Consider the following 22,930-nt stretch of genomic DNA (forward strand, 5'->3'; position numbering starts at 1 on the left):
GAGTTCATTCTAAAGTAAAAGCCAACTAAGAATTTTCATTCATTCATAACAGCTGATAGACGCCCACCGCAAGGAATAGGGCTCCCCAGACATCACCACAATGGTCGGTGATGCGCTGCCCGCATCCGGCGACTTCTCGTGACTTCAATTATGTCGTCGGTACACTAATGGGAGGTTTACCCACGCCGCCTCAGTCGCCTTTCTGAAACTGTGGAACTCACTCAAATACTATTTTCCGTAGGTAAAACTTTAATTTCATGCGAAGAAATACAGACACAGTATGCGTGTGCAGCAAATCAGCACACAAGCTCGGGATTCCCCGTAAAATGTGTACACACCACACGTGTTCAATCACAGTAGGATTTAGTAGAGTACGATAAAAATAAAAAAATAAATTATTTGGAAAACCGTGTAAAAGCGAAAACGTGTAAATAAGTACATGATATGATAAAATGAGTACACCTATCCCCCGTGTAAATCGGGGGATAGGTGTACTCATTTTACTAAAATTAATTTATTTTAATTATAATAATTTTGAATTCGGCATTATCTATTCAACAGATAATTTTGTTTTTTTTTACTGATGATTGGAAAAGTAACGATCATTATTAATAGAATAGTACACAAATCTTTTTATTTATGATACTAACATTTTCTTTTTCACACACTGCGTTGTTTTTTTTTCTACAAGTCATCCGACAATAATATATTAAGTAAAAGTGCACCGACTTTAATTTAGTCTTAAAATATAATAAACTAGAAGCAATTACAGAGATAACACAGAGTATATACTAATCAATTAAAATTCAAAATCGATTTGAATGATTGATCATCATAACAATGACTAATCGATTTATTTTCTCTCAGCATAAAATCGTTTCTACGGATTCCGATAACAGGCTCTGGCTGTTGTAAGATACATTGGTGCCTAATTTTTACTTGACTTTAATTAAAAGTAATAATGTTATTACTTAATCGAAAACAATACATATTTCAAGCAGTAAGTATAATCTTCAATCCATTATTAGACTTCAAACTCCTGACTGTTATAAAAAACTGTACTTTATTTACTATATTACATTATATACTAATGATTTTGATGTCATTAATTTAAAGAACATATTCAGTGGTTTTAAAATCTTTATATGTATTTATAAGGCCGCATAGAACTAATTTGACTAAAATTACAACAATAAAAACAATTTCTAATTTATTTCTAATAAACGAAATCAGATTTAAAGTACCATCTGTTAAATTGAAAGCATACATTAAAAATACATCGTCAAAAAAGGTATATTATTCGGTAAGCGAATATTTTAATGACAAGAATCCTTGACATTAATATCGCTTAATTATTTAGTATTAATTTAGGCTATAATTCAAAGAAAGTTTAAATGGGTATTGTTAATTTTTTTTTAAAAGATGTTATGAAGTTTCTTCCTGCTTCAAAAATAATATATAATCTAAAAAGAATTAACCATCGATGAAAGTCCTGATAAAAAATTCAATGTTGAATAAATTAATTTTATCTTTTATCTCTATCTAGTTGTTGGTGTACATTGAAAACATAAAAAAACACTAAATTGTTAAACAAGCATCGGATAGACATATCAGCTGTATGTGATTTAATTTTAAGAAAAGCTATTTAGTTGAAAAAATAATCGTTGTCCACCTATTGGCACTTTTCCCGCGTGAATGCAGTCCCTTACATATTTTCCCTGTCTCTCTTTTTCTCGGGAAGTTGTCTTATTAGTATATAATTAAAAATATATTTATTCAGGTTAGCATTTAGATTCACTTTTGATTCGACTATTAACATTATAAGTAATAAGCTAACACCGGCACGATCTGCGAAGAACCGGTCAGAAACTCAACAAATGCTGGTTTTAAATGAAATTTTACGATTTTTATGAGTAAATATAATATCAACTATAACTCTCTCTCTCTCTCTATAATAATATTTATTTATTAATATACTTTTAATTTTAGATTTAAAATTACGAAAACGAAGGTTTAATTTAAAATACAAACAGAGAGAAAGTGAATAAACTTAAAAAAAAAATTATAAAGTTTTTACATTTGATTTCAGATGAAGAACTTTGGCCTAACCATGATATTAATTGTTATATTGTTGACAAACTCATGCAAACCGCGCAGTGTCTACAGGAGGGCGGATGACCCAATAACGGAGGAGTGTAAAAATGTAAAAGTCTGTTTTTATAAATATAATTACCCCTATCCCTTTGCATATACATATCCTTACATTCCATACTCGTATCCGTATTATTATTATTACTATCCTGTTTACTATTATGGATAAAAACAAATGTAAAGTTCACGTGTTCTGAATTCAAATGAATTATATTTTTTAAAATTTGCGGCTTGTATTTTTAATTGATTTAGAAGCGTTCTGATTTGGAATGAACTTCCCCTCAGCAATAGAAAGTCAACAACCTGTATATTTGTAAATAAGGTTCAGAACCTATTGGCGGAAGAATGGACATAACTATCAATTATATATATATATATATATGTATATATATATATATATATACATATATATATATATATGTATATATTTATATATATTTGGATGCGAACAGCAAAATCTGGCCATAACAACACAAACATCCAATAACTAAGTCATCAACATCATGTAAGCCGATAGACGCCCAGCACAAAGCAGAACATTACTCCTCACTGAAAATCAGCTCTGCAGCAGGAATCAAGCTGTACTGCAATACGAACCTGAGTATAATATTTTCACTGTATTCATTTTGAGATAAACCAATAATGGTAAGGTAATATAATTAGAACAGAGACAATAATAAAGATCTCCATTTATCTTGGTCTCACCTTGAAAATCGACTATTTCGTCCCACCATTTACCATATATAGCAAAATCCGTGGACCTTATACTTTATAATGTAACACAAAAGCCATCTGTTGTTAATCAAAATGATATCTAAAATTTATTGCGTATAATGGAATTTATGTGTAAATTTGATAAGCGCTTATTAAATTTGTTTGCACGCATCCCTCGTCAAGCTATCCTAAATTAACATTAGGCGTTTTATCATATTTATTTTAATTGAACTAACACATACAAACCAATTAAAATTGGAGAGTGATCTGACCAGATAAAAACTTTTCTTAATACCATATGGCATACACTAGAAAATATATAAATAGATGCGCAAAGGTAAAGAAAAAGTGCAATGGGCGGTCTAATCACACGAGGCAATTTATTACAGACAACCATAGTATGGAAACAGTAGAGAGATAAATAAAGGATATTTATTTATTGGAGATAAACAGTAACAAAAGGTAGTAAAAAAGTACAAACTTAGAAACTAAGAAATATAAATTAAGTTACAATTATTAAATTTTAAACAATGACAAAACAAATAAAAACATTACTAAACAGGGATCAAAGATTCTACATATCACACCGCAATAATTACGAGTCACAGCAAGCAGTCATGTTCCAATGAGGTTTAAATTGTATTGTGTGTACTCAATAATTTCGAACGCAATTGCCCTTCAAGAGATACGAGAGAGCACGAGAATATATTAATATCACTAATATATGAATTGTGGAGGTCACACATCCTTTATAAGGATTGCACGTTTACCGATATTTGTCTTAGTCGTTGATAACAAAAAGAGAGATCTAGAACGCGTTCTTGCTGCAGGAATTCTAAAGTTTACCTCGGACAATAGTTCCGAACAGTTAACATTGCCACCACAAATATTTTAAGTGTAGTGGCGTCCATTAGAGAACGTCGATCCTTTAATGATAGCATTCGGTATCTGTTTAAAAACATTTTATAAGAATCCCGGGGCAAAACGGGGGATGGATACTCTAAGTGAGATCTTACTAGAGATTGTACATATAGATAAAACATACATACATAAACATATATACTCATAATACATAATTATAAATACAATGATAACCTTATATTTTGCGTATTTCAATTTATTTGTTTATATTTACACATAATACAAATACATTCAAATCCCCTTGAACAGTTACTAAAATTACGTTCCTAACACACAGATATACATTACATACACAAATACATTTATGTGGGAATCCCACGTCAGTTATATTATTTAACTATCATCGTTTCAGCCCATAGACGCCTACAAAACATTGCTTGGTGCTTGGTTTCAGTTGAAGTCGATACTGTTACCCGGGGGCTTTTACAGCTTCATCGGAACTGGGTTCACGGGACGGAAGAGTAAGTGAACTTAAATGCAAGGCATAAACCTTCCATAAAAATATATGAAGGGGGATATACCATAATAACCACGCTTGGTAGGCGGTTTGGAAATTGCAGTGTGGTATTATGGTACGCAGAGGACACCGCTGCCCATCCTCAGGAAACTTGTTGCCAGTGGCAATCCTTTATCATTAATGAACAGAATGTGAATTATATATAAGACAGTAACTCGGCAATCGAACCCGTGACCTACGATCGCAAGTATTGGGGCTAACCGTCTACCGCTGAGTATCAATGCGGCTGGCGCCTTTTATTACTAGGACAGCAAGCCGGTATTACTACTAAGAGTCACACTGTTAACTCTGGGTCAATACATGAGTGTCGCAAACGTATAATGAAGTTAAGTAGTAACCTCGCAACCATACAGTGGATTAAAGGTCATTGCGGCTCCATAGGCAACGATGCTGCAGATCAGCTGACCTGGAAAGTCACTAGTATAGTCGAAAAAAAAAAACAATTTACAAAAACCAAAGCTAAATAAGATTAATAATATTGTAAATAAAAAAATAGTAATAATGGTAATAACTCTTAGTAAATTGTAAATAAATAAAATTATAAAGCTAATGTGAAATAAATATGAAACAAAAAGAATGTAAATAAACAAAAATAAAATGCTAATGTGGAATGGAAGGTCACGGAGCGAAAGAGAATGAAAAAAGAAATGTGGAATGAACACCGAATGAAAGATGCATAAATGAAGAGTGCGAAAATAAAAAAAAGGATGTGAAAAATTAAATACATGTAAACAAAAGTCCCTGTCCCACACCAGATAGGGGTTACGAGTGGCTCCCAATAGCGGGGGCCAAAAAAAAAATAGTTGTTTACTACCAATCGGTAAATTTAGATCTCTCGTATCGGAGCGTACTAGAAGTGAACACGGTGGGTAAAAGACGAGCCATGAGGAATGCTGAAAAGCAAGAGGCTGAGCTGCCGGCTTTCTTAGCACTCTGCTCGAATGTCGCGACCCCGACTGCGACAGGTGGCAGGGATCTTAGCCGGCCATGGTATTTTTAACAAACATTTGTTTACTTTAGGTGTTAGAGACAGTCCTCTGTACAGGGCGTGTCTGGAATAGAACGAGACAGCTGCCACCATACTACTTCGGTGTAAGGAATAGCACCCACATCGGAATACCGAAGTACGTCCCCCCTAGAAACACCAAGGGTCCGCTGGGATTTCTCGAAAAGATGGGTTGACTTGAGTATGACTAACCCCGAAACAAAATGAGCGCAATGCCGCTTGGTTGAAAACACATGAGAAGAACAGACCCCTTTAAGGCCTTTAGATGAACTGACGACATAGTTTAAGTCCATCGAAGTAAGTAAGGGTCAAGGTTACAATGAAAATAATATAATCAAAATGATATTAAAAATATAAATCGTGAAGCTAAACAGAATTTTGTTGAGAATATTCTTATGCAAACCCGGGCGAAATCGTCGTACAGAGTTATTCGGTACAAGTTCGTATGAAGCGTTTAATGTATTCATTTCAAAACATGACTATATAAGATAAAAAGATACTGGTGCCCCACCACTAGCTCGATAGTTCACTTGCAACTTCAACGGTAAACGCACGCTTGACCAATCAACTTTTCTTCTAGCGATTTACATACGCTCTGTGATATTTTTAACGTATTTCCTTTTCTGATTTTATCTAATTGGGCATATCAATTCTTTATTTATGTATCTACCTAGAGCTGTTATGTATCCTGTTCACTTCTGCACGTGTAATATATTTTTATTGGGCGTAGTATCTGACTTTCTATTTCTTATCACTGTAGGGCAACCACACTTACGTTTGCCATCTAATTTTATGTTCTTCTCCTTCTTTTTTTGAGCCAATAGACGTCCACTGCACAGCATAGATCTCCCAAAGATCGCCTCGATGATCAGTCTTACGCTGCTCACATTCAGAGACTTCCCTCAACTGTCGTCGGTCCATCTAGTGAAGGATCTCCTCACACCACGTCTACAGATTCTTGGTCAATCGATTATCTTTAAGCCATCGATGGTTCGTACGATGACTAGCCAACTGCCATTTCAGACATGCAATTATTGGAGCTACAGCCATGACCTTGGGTCTTTGTTATTTTTTTATTATTTTTCGTAAGTTGCTGTACAGTGCTATTAAAAGTACCTCCAGCACTATAGGCACTGGTTATCTTTTTACTTTTTTTTATATCAGTCTATAGAAATCTAAGATTAATACCGAACCGTATATTTCTCAATGTAAAACCTTTATGTAAGTTTCAATAAATTAAATAAACCTTCACATACCGGTGCCCGATATTTAAATGTAATAAAATGTTATAAAAGATTAAGTTATGTTTAATATATAGGGTAAATAAAAATGCGTACAATTTTAAAAACAAAAGTATATATTTCTCTCTTCATAGAAGAATTAAATTGTTTACTTTGTGCTATAAAAATTTAACACCTCCAATTATATTCACCGGTCTCCCTTTGTACTTCTTCGAAATGTCTCCCTCGATCTGAAAACAAATAGGAATTATTAACTTATCATTAAATTTACACTTACCCGCATATGTGGGTAGAATTAAAAAAATACAAATACTTGATGTACAGTACCCGGCGATAAATATTGCTCATCAACCATTGGAAAGAGGAAATCTGCTAATTCCGGCTTCGTAGAGCATCATCTCGGTCCCACAATACCTATGCGACGTTTTTCCAGTCGTGCTATCAACGTTCAATACACGATTTTGAAATGTATTCTTATGAACAGGTTGTGATGGGATCTTTGTCACTAAATTAAGCCGGACTGCGATTTCCTTACTTTAATTTACCATTCTTAAATTTTAGTCCCCTTTGATTTCTATGGTGGCCACTTCTCTAATCATGTATATATATTCTAGAACCTCCTTCGTGCATGTAGGATCAACAGAATCCTGATACAGCCAATCAGCGGAGCCGTGCGACAGTGACAGGTAGCTGTGTGAAAGAGAGACACGACCATTCGCATTCTGTGCAGTTTCTGTGAACCGTTGCGATCTTCGGACGTCTTGCAAATGTTCACTGATTAATATCAAGGTAAAATAGCCTTTATTTTTATAAACACTCACTTGAGCTTGCAGTTCTTTAGTGCGCTGTATCATCCTCGCGAGCACAGGGCGTAGCTCCGTCGCCCGGGCCTCTGCCGCCGCCCTTCGCTCCGACTCCCGCTCAGCCAAGCGCGACATCTTACCGCATAGCGACAGCTTCTGTTCTAACTGAGCGGTCAACACGTCCACATACCTAGAAAAAGTATCTTTATATAATAATAATAATAATCCAGGACTTCTTAATGGGTAGAGTAACCTTATATGAACAGTTTATTTAAGGAGTACAGGAACGAAGAAGATTGAGCAGCATTAGGCTATATTTCATTATATCGGACAGAGATAATACTGGGAAAAGTATATCATATATCATTGATACGTTACATTGTAAGGATGCGTTTACATTAACTGTAAAATTCCAATTCACATCCAAGTGCCATGTGTAAAAGCATCTTTATGTATCTTTATAATTGTTTATACCCGTCTCGGAAGTCTCTTTTAATTGTTTCACACAGCGGAATAACGTAACTTCTCAGCATTCCCTAGATTCAAAGTGAGATTGCAGTGCCCGCCGCATTCGGTTTAGCAGCCTTCTTGCAATGCTTTGGTGTTCACCATCACCAACCAAACTTCTCTCCCAACCTAACCTTATTTCAAATGATGCTGTCGAACCTGTTTTATTAACCGGTCCAAAAAATAAAGCCGATGTTCATTTTTAACAGGCCACAGTCTTTCTCTTTCTTTCTCTTTTAGCCTTTAGACGTCTACTACAAAGCATAAGCCGCGCTTATACCTACGAAGGGTATGCCATAATCGCCACACTTGGCAGGCGAGATGGCTATCGCAGTGTAATATTATAGTACACAGAGGACACCACGGCAGATCAGCTGGAAATTGTAAGCAGCGGCAATCCCATATAAATAACGCACAAATTGTGAATTATATCAGATTGTATAGAGGTAATCGAATCGGCGAACTACGATCGCATGTTACAGTCCTCTACCACCCGGTTACCACAGGTCCTACCTCCAAGCATAAAAATTCATTATGAATTTATTACTATTCATTACATTTTCTATTTTGTAGTGCATGATCTTAGTCTTTAAATATATTTATTACGAAAAATAGGTCCGGTTGAAATGTAGAAAGAAATAGGTCTGGTGTAGTAGACATCACCGGTATATATTCTCAAGGATTTTATTTTGTTTCTCATACGTGTCCATCAGTAGCATATCTAAACATGATCCAAATTAAATCCATAACTTAAGTAATATTGATCATTGCTTTCAGTCAAAAGAGTTTACCTCGGTGAATGCTTGACGTTATGCAAATGTACGATCTCCGGAGCAGTCAATGAAGCTGATGCGCTCTGCACTGTTGCCAACATGGCGGACAACGCAGACTCACTCTCCGACGGCAGCTGTTGTATGAGAGAAAACATCTGATTCTCAGACATACTCGTCTCATATTGACGCATTTTAAGGAATGATTCCAGCTGAAAACAAAAATTGTTTTGAAATGAAATACTATTTATTAAGTATGCTTTAAAAAAAGGATTTCTTTCCAACAAGGTATACATTTCTTTGTAGGCGAATCTTATATAAAAATTAGTGACAGGCAGAAATAAATAAGAGGAATAAAAAAGACATAAATTTTGTCTTAAAAAAGTTAACAAATCCTTCATGGGTCTGAGTGTACGCATATATATTAAAGTTCCAATATATATCTTAGACCTTCCGTTTCTTAGTTTTAAGTAAAAAATCAAAATAATATAATAAAAAAATTCTTGTTAATAACTTTGAAAATGAAATTTAACACTTGTGGAAATTGGTAAATTTCATTTCGAAAGAGCAACTGTTGAGTTTCTGGCCAGTTCGTCTCAGCAGATCAGCATTCCAAACTGGTGGTAGAGTTTACTAATTATGTTAAAATAATGAATAATTTAAAAGTGCATGTAAAAGCTTATTTAAATAATTATATACTGAATATGAATTTGTGAGAGTGATCATAAAAAATCGTCGGACTTTACCCTAACAGATAACAGATAGAGAGTCAAAATCCTGGTGAGAAACTGACTATAAAGATAATCATAATAATACCTCTAACAGTTGAGCCACAATTTGACTCCTGGTGATAGGGTTATCAAGGAGAGTGAGTGCTTCTCTACCAGTCGCCACTCCACCACCCAAGCCCTGATCTTCTACCACGATGCCAGATCCCTCCAAAGATATTTCTGCAACATCTGCTGAGATATCCTGATGAAAATTATTTTCAATGTATTTTTCTGTGTTCTGTTTTAGTATACCCTTACTAGAAAATTATTATAAGTGATTATATATAATATTTTTTTAAGCACAACAGAAATCTATAGGGAAAGCCTGGGTTCAGCAGTGGGCGGGGCCTATAGCTAAAAAGATAATGATGGCACGAAGTATTTTGATACACTACTATTTGATATTCGTCTCTCTCCACTGTTTTGCTACTTACACTATACAAGATTCTTCCTCTTCTATCAAAACAGACATCAAGTCTTATTAGACCCTGGTAAGTTTTTTCTGATTTATATTTGAATATCACAGTAAATAATTACAGAGATTATAATAAGGTAGCATAGGGAGTATACCCACAAAGTGAACAGATATCCTTGTTTAGGTCGCCTAAAAACGCTGAATACAGTCATTTCCAACTGGTCCAATTGAAAATATAAGTGAGTGACCTTCCTCTAGCAGGGGGCGCGAGTTATTCAAAAGTTTTCTTCTTCACTTCAGCTGTCGCCCACTGCAAGACTTAACTTAGTTGACTTAACTTACTGCCACTTGTAGACTTCAATAACCTTGGTTCTTAAGTGTATCTCATTTCTGATTCTATCTTTCAATTTAAAAATTACTATACAAGATTCTTCCTCTCCTATCTAATATCTAAAATATATTCAAAGTTTTATCTGATTTATACATATATATAACTTGCAGTGATTATAAAATAATTATTTATACGTACAATACTTGCCGGAGCGACATCTATATTGCCCCAATCGATTTCACCAGCCGCGTCGCCGTCTCCGAAGTCAATGGAGCTGGTTGTATCGATAGAACCAAAGTCAATAGCATTGTCGCCAAAATCGATCTGAAATAACAATAAACATTTTTTTTTACTTAAATTCCTTTTATTATCACATTTATTTATATTAGAGTCCAAATAGGAACATTTAGAATGACTACATAGATACTACAATCAAATTCAACTCCCATATAAGGGCATTGTCAAATTCAAAGGCTATGTGATTTCCAAATGCAACAAGCACTGACAACAGTACCGTATCAAAAAAGCTCGCATTAGCGCCATCTAGGGAACTAGTAAAATAATAATTATAATACACTGCAAGCTACTTACTAATAGGCAATCAATTTGTAATAGTTCTAATTTCTGCCACGCAATTACAAGTGGCGCGCATGCACTGCTATTAAATTATAATGTTATGTAGAATTCCCTTTTTTCGCATTGAACCTCCCAACGCAATAAACGGTCAACCACCTAATTCAAATCTATTATTTTAGGCTATCTTGTTTATAACAGGGCACATGTCTTGTAACGAACACAAATTCAATATCTTGTAACGAACACAAATGGGCTTTTTATGGTCACAGCATATATTTAATACATTTATTGTAGTAGTTCCTTCCAAAACTTTTTATTACTTAAAAATCCTTGACATGAAGATTTTTTAACAAGTTTTTGTATAATGAACTTCTTAAATTTAGTAAATAATAAAAAAGATAATTTAGAGACATTACACGGCATCATATTGTAATACCATATGAGACCAAAGGAACAAATGTATAACTTAGTGCTTTACATTCATCCCTTTTAAGGTTTTACACCTATTTCCAATCAACCTGCGTATATCTCTAAATAACAAGGTGTATAAACAAGTTGTATTACTAGATAACATATAATATTTAAAAAAAACATTACTTGGTGCAAACACAAACATATTCTTAAGACTTCTATTACCTGGTCACCAGCAGCCTTATCATCAGATTCCACCTCAATGTGCATTAAATCTGGTTCAATACTGAGTGGTGGTTCACCATATGTCCATTCATAAACAGTTGTGTTGCCATTCTCTACCAAATATTGCAATAACGGCAACACTTTTGGTGCATTGTCACCAATTATATATTTTGTAAATGCAGAATACAGTTCTATTGCAGGAAGTAGAGGTTTCAGTGATTTACCAATCTAAAATAATAAAATAAACTTTGAGCGTGAGGATACAATTTAAAGTCATTACTGCTAAAGTTTTTCTTAATCATTTAATGTATGTTTTCTTATTGTGTTACAGACAGGACATGATTAGTTGAGAAGACTGCTGCTCACATACTACTCCAATGTAGCATCCTAAAGGGCCTACATATCTCAGTTCACTAAAGTGCCTTCCCATGGTTACCAGCAACATCAAGTGCCTGCTACGATTTCCCAAAGAATTGGATTGCCTAGTTTAAAGCTAGATCTAAGCAAAATAAGCACAGTGTTGCTTAGTTTTGGAAATCGGACACTAAAGACAAGACAAAAGAGCAGTGTCAATATTATTATTGACCCAAAAGCCTAGGTCTCCTGCAAAGATTGCCACAATGACCGATCTTGCACTGTGCGACCCTACATTGTCAATTTACTTCCACTAAAGTGTGCTCAAATTGTGCCTATCAACTCAAGTATAAGCTAAGTATATCTTGAGTAGAGAACTAATGATATAACTGTATATGATGAATATTAATATTTTTTACTTTACCGTGTGATAAATATCGGGTAACTCCTGTAACCTCTTAACTAATTCCTTTTTAATTTTGTCCCCCGCTATGCCTAGCTGCTTACATGATGTAAGGAATTCTGACTTGCAAGACGATTCACTTTTTAAATATTCTAAATGTTTTTTTTCACATTCCTGAAAATTATATGTGAAAATGATTATACATTATTTAATACAAAATACGACACAACTAAAATAAATAAAAAAGATCAAATTAATGGATGTGTATCAAATGGTCAGACTCTTGACAAATGGACACTTTTTTTATATAATACATAAGCAATAGAGATCCTTATGATTTATCACTTACCAAAAATACCAAAGATAAACTGGTTTTATGCAGGCCAACTTATATTGATACAATGTTTTAGAATACAAAATAAACTTTACTCTTATACCAAACCAAATTAAAGTTTCAAGTGAAAACTAAAAGTAACTCAATAAGTATGTAAGCCAAGAAAATGTCATTATTTGTATCCTTAACTATAATTATCATACATTATAAAGAAAATTTAAAATGCTGTTGTTTGACAAACTGACAGAATCTACATGACATACATACACACATTATTAATATCCATATATAGTATTTTTTATTACTTCATATGTTATGGTACTTAGAAAAATATGAATTTCTAATTTAATATAATTAATGCTTTAAAAGGCAATGAATGACAACCTATTTGAATAAAAAAAATTTCTACCAACCAAAACTAACTGCTCTTCCTTGGCTATCTGTTTTTTTAAACTTGGAATTTCGTAATTAATGTTCCTAACAAGCATCTGTGCTGCTTCTGCCAAATAGATGTTCTCTTTTTCGTAGTGTTTAGCCACATCCTGCCAATCCTTCATTCTTTGAGAACCATATCTTCCAAACAGGTTTTTAGTGTCCGCTTCAGTTTCTTTGAGGATCTCTATGATTTTTAAACAGTGAAAGTAATTTATGTAACTCCCTGACAATAGGGTTGCAATATCATTATGTACAGGCATATCCTGTATGGCATTGTTTATTTTTTCTCGGACTGGTATGATATTTTTCTGCCATTCTTTATTAACGTGGCGACGACTTACAAGCCAGTCTTGCAGTTTTCCTATATTGATGTCGATGGGAATATTACTTTCCTGAAAATTATAAACTATAGGATATTAACAGTGTCGATATAAAGAATATATTTATTGTATTAATAAGAATTCAATAAACTTACATCCATATTGTGTTATTTATAGAGATTTGCAATCCTGAAAAAATACCATAGAATTTATCAAAATTTTGTTTTGTTATGTGCCACTCTGTATGACGTGTCAACAAACTAATGTCAAATTAGATATTTTTTAATATATGTGACAGAGGACTTTAAATGTTGCTATCACTCTCATTGTATTTTCGTACAAATTAATACTACAATGATTTAAACCTTCACACGACAACACTGTACAGTGGCCTCGATTGACAAGACTATACAAATAAACAATTATTCAATACTCTTATCTTAACGCACGCCTTGGACTTTATTGATAAGTTACTACGCTTAAAGCTGTCTAGAAATAAGTCTGCATCTTTTTTTAATTGCTTAATTATTAACTTAAAATGTAACAAATTATTTTTATATGTTTTAATCTATCAATCAGTTCTGTGTGATAACTATGGATCTTATAAATTCCGGAACCAATCAGTAAGTAACAGTGAATAAATAAAATATTAATATTTTTAAGACAACTATGGATAAAATGACTTAAATTAGTTTATAGTTTAAGTCGGATTTTACAATAAGTATATGCTTGAATTATTTTAACATCTTTTGGTGTACAAAGAAGATTTATATTTTATGATTTAATGAAGGGTTGGTTTAACAATGCAAAAATAAACGTAAAGATATTTCACAAATATTTAATTAAATATATCTCTTATTTTATAATATTTTAATGATTTTATGATATTCACGTAAATTAACTGACGTAAATGAACACTTATTGTTTATAACAAACACAATCAACAATATTTTTATTCGAGCATAACCTATATTGTTCTTTATTTTTTTTAATGACAATGCAATACTCTATTAGGCAACATTAATATTTTTATGTCATTCTTTTTGTTTTGTAAGATGGGTGTTGAATATTGTGTAAAGAAATTCCCTATGCTTCAAACTTAAGTTTCACATATGTATTAAAAATAAACTAAAAACATGTGAAAAGCGCTATATCGTTTTCCGGAATAAAAAAGTATAAATAGTAATTAATCATTGTTATTATAAAATTTGCGTTTATAGTTTCGCGAGTGTTCTCAGTTGCGACGAAGGAATCCAAGAATTGAACGTCTCTGGGGACGTACTTGTTGATTCTATGACAACAATGGCTCAGGCATCAATACCTCCCGATCTCATCATGTAAGTATTCATACGATTGAAATATAAAATGAGTTGGTTTTTGATGCTTCCAGGTACTCTGTAAATGTCTGTTATTTATGTACCAAAAGTGTTATTAAATTAAATGTAGATATTGTACCAAAATTCTCTCTTAATATATTTCCTGTTGCAAATTAGGAATAGATAATAAATTGTTTTTCATTTTTTATTTTCATTGTATGTAATGAGTATCTACAGCCTATGATCATAGGTGAAATGTTTGCTTTCCAAACCCCCTTTTTACCTAAATATAACTAAAATTGACATATATAAGAACCAGAATTATGAAAAAATGACATCTAATCAAGTGCTGAAATGGTGAATTGCAGATTATACAATATGGGTGTAAGTATGTTGGGAAACATACCCTCTTTCTGTGAAAATGTTTGTCTACAGTTAAAACGTAACATGCTATATGATGATACTGACTGCCCCCTCCACTTCATGAACTTAATACACACCTCCTCAACCCCTCTTACAGGTCAAATTTTGTAAAATCTGTTCTTATCTAGGTTCTACTTATAAAAATGAAATATTTTTACCAAGTTTCAACTCTCTAATTCTTATAGTATCAAAGACATAGTAATATGTCAGTACATGAGTGGAAATCCATGGATTCACTATGTGGGTGCCGGGTACATAATACTGTAGGAAAAGGGTCTGGAATATTGCCTCCATACAATCTATAGGTGTTTACCAACACAAATCTCATTACACTATGGAATCCCATTCCTAAAATGAGCTAATGTACCCTTGACTGACAACTGTGATTGGGGTATGTGAAAAAGTTTTCCAGCTATGGCGAGAATGCCTATAACATAGTATAACAAAAATTCATATTTTTTATATATTGAATGCTCACATTGTTTCATACTCAATAGACTGATTTTTATTACATAGTAGTCAATTTTTCCCAGGTCAGCAGATGGCAATTCCGATGATGATGATGCAAGACTGACCCTAGCATATGAAAACTTGTATGAAGTGCCAAGAACAATTGTGGAGAGATTTTCTGATCATGTCAAGTACTTAGACATAAGCCACAATAAAATTACGTAAGTTATTCAGCAAAGTCAAGGAAATATTTAGCATGTCAGTTGTGCCTTGAAAATATATTAACACCCACTAAAGAAAATATTTATAATCATTTTTTTCGCAATAGTAAGGATTTTTTTATATTTTAGGTCATTAATGATAGATTAGTAAAAATTTCTTTGCATTAACAATTATTTAAAAGTTTGCCATTGTCACTTGGCTCATAAAAGACGGACTTTATTCTGAACTTTTCATTAGGTTTGTTCTTCGAGTATGCAAAGCCTCCTGTTAGTTAGCTAATACATAGTCCTTGACATATCTTTGTCTGCTATAAGCAATTTTTGATAAAATATTTGAATATATTTTGACTATTTTCTTAAGCTAATGTTAATAAAGAAAAGCTTTTATATTTTACACTTAGTTTTATAAAGTCAACCATATGTATAAAACGGTTTTGAGGAAATTGATAACTGTTGATGAAAATTGGATCACAAACCACAAAAACATAAAAAAGTCATGGTCGAAGATCAGTCCGGTTTCAAAGACTGACAAACTCTTGATTTACTTGTAACATGGTGATGCTGTGTGAATGGTTAGATCAGAATGACTTTGTGTATAATGACTTTTACTGATTGACTCGGGTCTCTATCACCAACAACTGATGATATTAAAGCAAGAAGTTGATAGAAAATGGCATAATCAATCAATAGATAAAATGCAGTCTTTCATCATGATAACATTAAATCATGTTTATTAACCTTATTTACTCAATACATTTATCACTTTCTTATGATATATTGTTCCATTCCAAGTGCAGTGATTGTACATATCTCACAGTTGCCAGAAGTCAATGCCACTAAGATTCCTCCCATGTACACTGGATGCAGTGATTATACTGAAGTTTAAATTATAATATACATACTCCATTTTGATTATAAAGCAAACTTGTTTTAGGAATCTCGATGCTGTAGTCCATTTTAAACATTTAACATCTCTCATTGCTGATTCTAATCCAATAACAGAGAATTGCACTCTGCCACCGCTGCCAAAACTGCAACTGTTGTGGTAAGTTTTTAATATTCTTTATCTCACTCTAAGCCTCTGTCAATATATGCAATTAAGATACCATTCCATTTTTTCATACCATTTATTAAGAATCATTTGAGTTGAAACCACAAGTCATGGTAACCATATGCTGGTACATGTAATATATTACCTATAATAGATACCTCCTATATGAAACAATGTAGTAAATATTGCAGTAAGTTGCTGCAGTGCAAGAGTGGTCATCATAGTGAACCTTGGGGTGGCCTATGACTTGCAGTAGATGTGTTTGTGGTGATGTGACTAAAATCATCCATTGTAATAATTAGTTGTGTCATGGGTAGGCTACTTATTAGATGTACCAGAGTAATAAATATCAAAATAAGTTACTGGATGTGAACAGTGCTGGAGTTGTCATTGTGATGATCCTTGGGCCCATGCCTTGCAGTAAATGTCTTTGAGATGATTAAAAACCATTCAGTAAACATTATAATCAAATCCAACTGTTGTCAATCATATACACCAATGCTATGGATATATCAATCCCTTTGGTCATCAGCGCTTAAAAGTAGTTTTGAGATTATTATTATAAATATGCATATTTGATAAGATATATTATCTCTTATCTATTACTATATGTTGATAGACAATATTTTAAAACACTAAAATTCTGCATAATTTTTGAGAATTATTAAAACTAAAGTTGTAATGGCCATAGTGACTATTGTACCTATTATATGAAGTGTTCATATATGAACCCTTTAAATCCAGCAATAACACATGATTATTGTTAGTCTGCCTCCACCAGAAATTTGAAGATGAGGTGGAAACAGTGATGTGTTTGTTAAGAACATGTACAAACACTATTTATCACACTTGTTACAGTGCTGCAGAAAATGTGCTTTGGGTACCAGAAAGACAGTTCTGTCTAGACCATATGTTCTGACTTTTTTTATTTTAGACCACCAGTGGACCACCTGTAGGATTCACTATATTCACAAAATTTATAAAAAATATGAAAGTTAAATCTGACTATGGGTAGTAGTAGTAGTCTGAATATGTTAGTTTTTTACAAGTATCAGTCTCTAACCTTAAAATATTTGCCTACATTGATAGGTGAAGACAAGGCAACATTTTAATTCTTCACTGTCCACCCCTTCCGAATTATGTATCTTTAATTTTAAGTCACACCAAAGGAGATTCTGTCGAGTCTCCCGTGGGGGTGCATAGGGGTCCAGTTTGGGCTAAAACGAACCCACGGTTTTTCGTTATTGAAAATTATATGAGAATGTATCCTTTGTAAGTTTTTCAGCCTTCTGCACAAACGGTACATCAACGTGAAATATACGAGTAAATAAAGGAATTGTAGCTGCTACATTTAATCCTATATACGATTGTCCAATCTCTAATCTCCAAGACCCGACCGGTGTCTCACTTTATGCAAAGATAGAATAATCGTCTTGTTAAGAGACAACGTACTTCTAGTAACGTATAAAGTGAACCCTCATTTTTAACACCTAGGCATCCACCTAAACCACTTTGGGAACTAATGATCTAGGCCAGGGGTGAACAACTTTTTTAATCAAGGGACCAATTTAAATAATTATTGGCGACTCGCACATGCAGCACTTATTAATAAAACTCAAATAATAAAACTTTATTTATGATAAACATTATTATGTTAATTATTACATTGAAAAATATGCAAATTTTAATGCAAAATTAAAACCAAAAATAGAAAAGAAAAACGAATGTATTCGAAATTTTCGATGAGAAATTTGTTACTGTTTTTCTATCCAAACTGGTTAATATTACTAACAACTTTCTAATTGTGCAATTAAAATTGTTTCGGTTTATTTATGTACTACCATTTTTACAATTAATTTGGCGTGAAAAGTCGATATAATTAATTCAATTTTAGATATACTTAGCGGGTCGCATAAACATGTTCAACGGACCGCGAGTTGTTCATTCCTAGTCAAGGCCAGTTAAAGAAACCTTTGTTAATTACAGATTATATATCAATATACAATGAGTATGTATTATTTCAGGTTAAATCATTGTAAAATTTCATCACTTTACCCATGGGCTGGGAAGTTAAAAGAGTCCTGTCCTAATTTGGAGTACATTAGTCTTATGGGCAACCCGGCAGCTCCAAGTTACTTCAACGGTGGAACCTTCTATGAATATTTGCAGTACAGGTATGTTATAAAGCTATTCTTACATTCTATTGGTAAGCTCGCAGAGGCTCATTAGCCATGAAGGGGCATTGCCCAGGATTCAGGAATCAGGAATTAGGAACTCCATAGATGAATAAAAGTAACCAATGTAGTCCAGTGGATTGACAAGTTGAAGCGTTAAAGTTCTGGAGGTGAGCACTGAAGAATGTTTACCCACCAGGACAAATGACTTTCTAAAGGCCCTGGAGATGTTGGATGCAGGCTGCTTTCAATTGGTCTTATTTTAAATCCGGGAAGGCTATATCATCTCAAAGAAGTTCCCAGGGATAGCATAAATAACATATATCCTGGAATGGATTATCCAAAACAGTATAATGTTAGACAAATGCCAGGCAGTGTCCCTCATGCCAGGACAAGGACGATCACTCAGGTGGTATTAGCGGGTAGGATTCCATTAAAAATATTTTTACAATGTGTTGAGTTCTTTAAACATATATGTTTGATGTGAGAGAATGTATCCATAGCGGAGGCTATCTATGAAGCAAGCGCTGAACCAATTTTAACTCAACTGGAATACTGCAGTATAGGCTGTTAATATTAAGGAAAATAAATCTTTTATATAACTTCTTTGTTAAAATTAAGGTGTTAATGTTAATTACAATGTTACAAAAATTACACTCTTAATTAGACAGAGTCTGTGTCTTGGTAAACTGTTACATCATTAAAACAATTTGGCGTTAATTGTTGAGCGTCAATTATCGAGATTTGTGTTAAGTTATTTATGTCTGTGTGTGTGTGTGGCTGTCTGATTGCTGGCGTGCGCGCGTATGTGTGTTTGTAAATACGAAAGGGTTTAATTATCTCATGCACGTGGATGCTGAGAGATCGAATTGATAACAACAAACCATAAATGAGTATACCCGCAGAAGAACCAAATTCATTCGTGTAGCTCGAAGAATTGCTAGTATGAAATGGCAGTAGTGCTTGCAGCCGTCGGTCCTTGGAACCGAAAGTTTCTCGAGTGGTGACCACGATCCGGTGGAAGCCCGGTGACATACTAAGGTCGTATCGGCTGACATGAATGATTGAATGAATGTAAGGTCAATAAAGAGAGGAAGAGATATTTCCATTCTCCTGGTAGTCTATTCTATTCACCACAATTCAGTTCACCACAGATTTAAATAAATATAGAAACGTTATTTATAAATATTATTTCTAATACATGGAATAAATAGTTTTAATAATTTTAGGCTGTTCGTAATATCAAAGTTCCCATCTCTGTCCCACCTGGACGATAGGAGAGTGACGGAAGACGAGAAGGCAGAGGCCCACCGTTTGTACAAGAGGCCGTTGGTTGAAAGAATAGTGAGTCCAGGGTCTGGCGGCCTGTCACAGCTGATGCATAGCTCTGTCTCCTGGAACGCACTCCAGAACAGAATAAGCTCGTTGTGGTCTCGGGAGAAGCAGGGAAGGAATCTTCTGATATGACAGTTGAATAAACGTTAGGGTGTCATCTATGAAATGATATGGATCATAGCTAACGCTTCCAATCAGAAATCAGATAGACTTAATCGCTAAGAAATTATGGAGACAGCTTCTTAACCCCGATTCGAAATGTTTGAATATTTACTAATAAGATACAAGGTACGAAAATATCTTAAACATATGCGGCAGTCCACCCGGCATATGATTTGGCACATCGGAATTCTTATAAGACGTTTCAAATACCATGTATAATTATATTTTTAAAATATTTATTGAATTTCCGAAATTTTAAAATTATCTGTACCTTTACACTTTTGAGTTATACCTTTTAAATCTTCGTAAACATTCCTATGGTATAGTTGTTAACAGCTTATTATAGCCAATAGCTTAGAAATAATGTTGTTTTAAAATTGGTGCTGTTTATCGTGTTAAGTCTACTATCTAATGTTTATATTGTTGCAATAATATGTTACGTATTGCAAAATGTCTGAAGGTTTGTTTTCACTTGACGTTATCGTCTCAGATATTTACATTTGATATATGTTAGTATAATGCTCCCGAAAGCGCTGTACCGCGCCGATGTGACCTGCCCCACCCCCTTCACGCCACGAAGATTAGCATACCTAATCGTCTTAAAAAAATTGGTTCAGAGAGTTTGCTTCCGCGACTCTATCGTATCTATTGTGAATTCCCAAGTTTGGGTCTTTATTATGCTTTAAAAAAAAAACAGGATTCAGGCCTAAAACAAAGGACAAGCTATAAATGTCAAAGGGTAAAAAGACTTAAAGTCTGTTGTTCTTGTAAAACAATGTTGCCCAACGTGGCGCCCACGCCCCATACGGAGAAAGGGGGGAAAATAATTGGGGCAATTCGAAAGTAAACTCGACACGAGTTTAACCTAAAACGTAATTTTGTGGCGTCAATAGTCGCGAATCAGCTGCAGCAAAAAACTATCCTTCATTGGATAGTCTTTCAAGAAAATCGGTTGTGTTTAAGAAGAAAATTCATCAGGTAGACCGGGAACTTCTAGATACTGTAAAGACCCGTGTTCTTTATGTTCGTAACCCAGAGAATTCTACAATTTACTTAGGAATCTATCTTCTTCTTTTTCTTCCTGTGGCGCTACAACCCAATAAGAGTCTTGGACACCTCCACTTTCCTCTTCCATCTCGCTTTAACATTATTTGTCAAGATGTCTTCCTTCCGATACTCCTTAGATCTTCCTCTTCACATTCCAGCCACCTCTTCTTGGGTCTTTTTTGTTGCGAGGTCCACTTGGATATGGTATTAACCGCCCTAGTGTGGTTCATTCTTTCCTAGTGGCCCGCCCACCTGAGCCTTTGTGACTTGCAGAACCTTCACACTCGGTTACATTCTTGTGCCGGTCCGAAGATTGTTTTTAAGATTTTCTTCTCGAACATTACTAGTTTTATTTATTGGATTCTTTTTTACAAACGTATTTACATAGAAAGTTTTGCTAGCTCGATGAAATCTAGTCTAATATGTAAAATTTATTTCTGCTTCTGATTTATTTGGGTTTCATTTATATTGTAATATAATCATCGCTATTATGGACATAAATAGTTGAATTTCTTTTTCAAACATCCTGTATTTTCTAATTCTAGGAAAGTTGTAGTTATCCGATCTTTTCCTAAATCATTAGAAATTTTAAATAATAGATAGAGAAATTAGATGCAGATTTCATTCCTAAATATATCAATGTAGATTATAGTTGAGGTTAAACAAAACGTAGATTCCAATTTAAACTTTATCACCTATGAATAGAGTTTAAAATTAACTGTAGTTGTTAAGATATCTTGTTATGCTTAAAATACTGTGCCTGTATCAAATGTGCATACAGTACCCGGCGATAAATATTGCACATATTTAGAAAGAGACAATAAACTAATTTCGACTTCGTAGAGCATTATCTCTGTCCCACACTACATATGTGTCGTTTTGTTAGTCGTGCGACAGAGATAACGCTCAACGAAACCGTTATTAGCCGATTGTCTCTTTCCTAAGGTCGATGTGCAATATTTATTACCGGGCATTGTACATCGACTGAAGTAATGTTTAGGTCGATATCTTGAAATGACTTTTGAAATTCTTTAAACGTAGTATTTAATATTATAAAAAATCGTGTTCTACTGTTTCGGCCTAGTAAATCTTTAATTGGTTTAAAACCTTTTTATCATGAGTATTTATGCTTTAAGTAGTAAAAATATATTAATTAAAGACAATACTATGAAAATTTTTAAATAAATTCCATAACGCAGAAAACATTTTTACGCGTTAAAAAAAATATTAAATTTCGATTTGGATACGAAATCCATTCGAACTTCCGTGATATACGGACGACCTTCTCTCGATATATATATATATCATTAAACGCGCGAAATAGTGCCAATTCGGACATAACTAAATATTTGATGGTTAGTGATATATCAGTCTAGTCTAACATTTCTATGCAAAAAAACTAAGAGAAAAAAAAAGAGAAACTGGGCCGAGGTTTCTTCATAGGGGCCCTTAAAGGATAGTAACTCCATAGAGCGTCTGCCGAAGCAATCAAAGAACTCAATGACTTCCCAAGCCTGTAAAATAGTATGCAGCAGCCTCGGCCATGT

The 22,930-nt window shown here is 33.7% G+C and overlaps 2 protein-coding genes across 3 annotated transcripts; one reads left to right on the forward strand and one right to left on the reverse strand.

Annotated features, from left to right (window-relative positions):
* Positions 1–6,660: 6,660 nt before the first annotated feature.
* On the reverse strand, positions 6,661–13,453 carry LOC137924394 (CDK5 regulatory subunit-associated protein 3). Its single transcript, XM_068767795.1, has 9 exons — positions 13,360–13,453; positions 12,863–13,276; positions 12,137–12,289; positions 11,359–11,586; positions 10,345–10,470; positions 9,447–9,602; positions 8,652–8,842; positions 7,372–7,543; positions 6,661–6,780 (listed from the first exon to the last, which is right to left on the reverse strand). The coding sequence occupies exons 1-9, from the start codon at positions 13,363–13,365 to the stop codon at positions 6,709–6,711; spliced, it is 1,518 nt and encodes a 505-aa protein (XP_068623896.1). The 5' UTR covers positions 13,366–13,453; the 3' UTR covers positions 6,661–6,708.
* Positions 13,454–14,266: 813 nt separating this feature from the next.
* On the forward strand, positions 14,267–22,182 carry LOC137924259 (leucine-rich melanocyte differentiation-associated protein-like). Of its 2 annotated transcripts, XM_068767643.1 has the most exons (5): positions 14,267–14,541; positions 15,477–15,614; positions 16,549–16,659; positions 18,690–18,839; positions 20,069–22,182. In XM_068767643.1, exons 1-5 carry the CDS (start codon positions 14,498–14,500, stop codon positions 20,304–20,306), a joined length of 681 nt encoding a protein of 226 aa, XP_068623744.1. In that variant the 5' UTR covers positions 14,267–14,497; the 3' UTR covers positions 20,307–22,182. The 2 variants fall into 2 exon arrangements, with proteins under 2 accessions (XP_068623744.1, XP_068623752.1); XM_068767651.1 differs by lacking the exon at positions 16,549–16,659.
* The last annotated feature ends 748 nt before the right edge of the window (positions 22,183–22,930 follow it).

Source organism: Battus philenor, unplaced genomic scaffold, assembly GCF_028537555.1.
Source record: "Battus philenor isolate CCGP_79_NKW_IND1 unplaced genomic scaffold, ilBatPhil1.0.hap1 SCAF_10, whole genome shotgun sequence".
NCBI lineage: Eukaryota > Metazoa > Arthropoda > Insecta > Lepidoptera > Papilionidae > Battus > Battus philenor.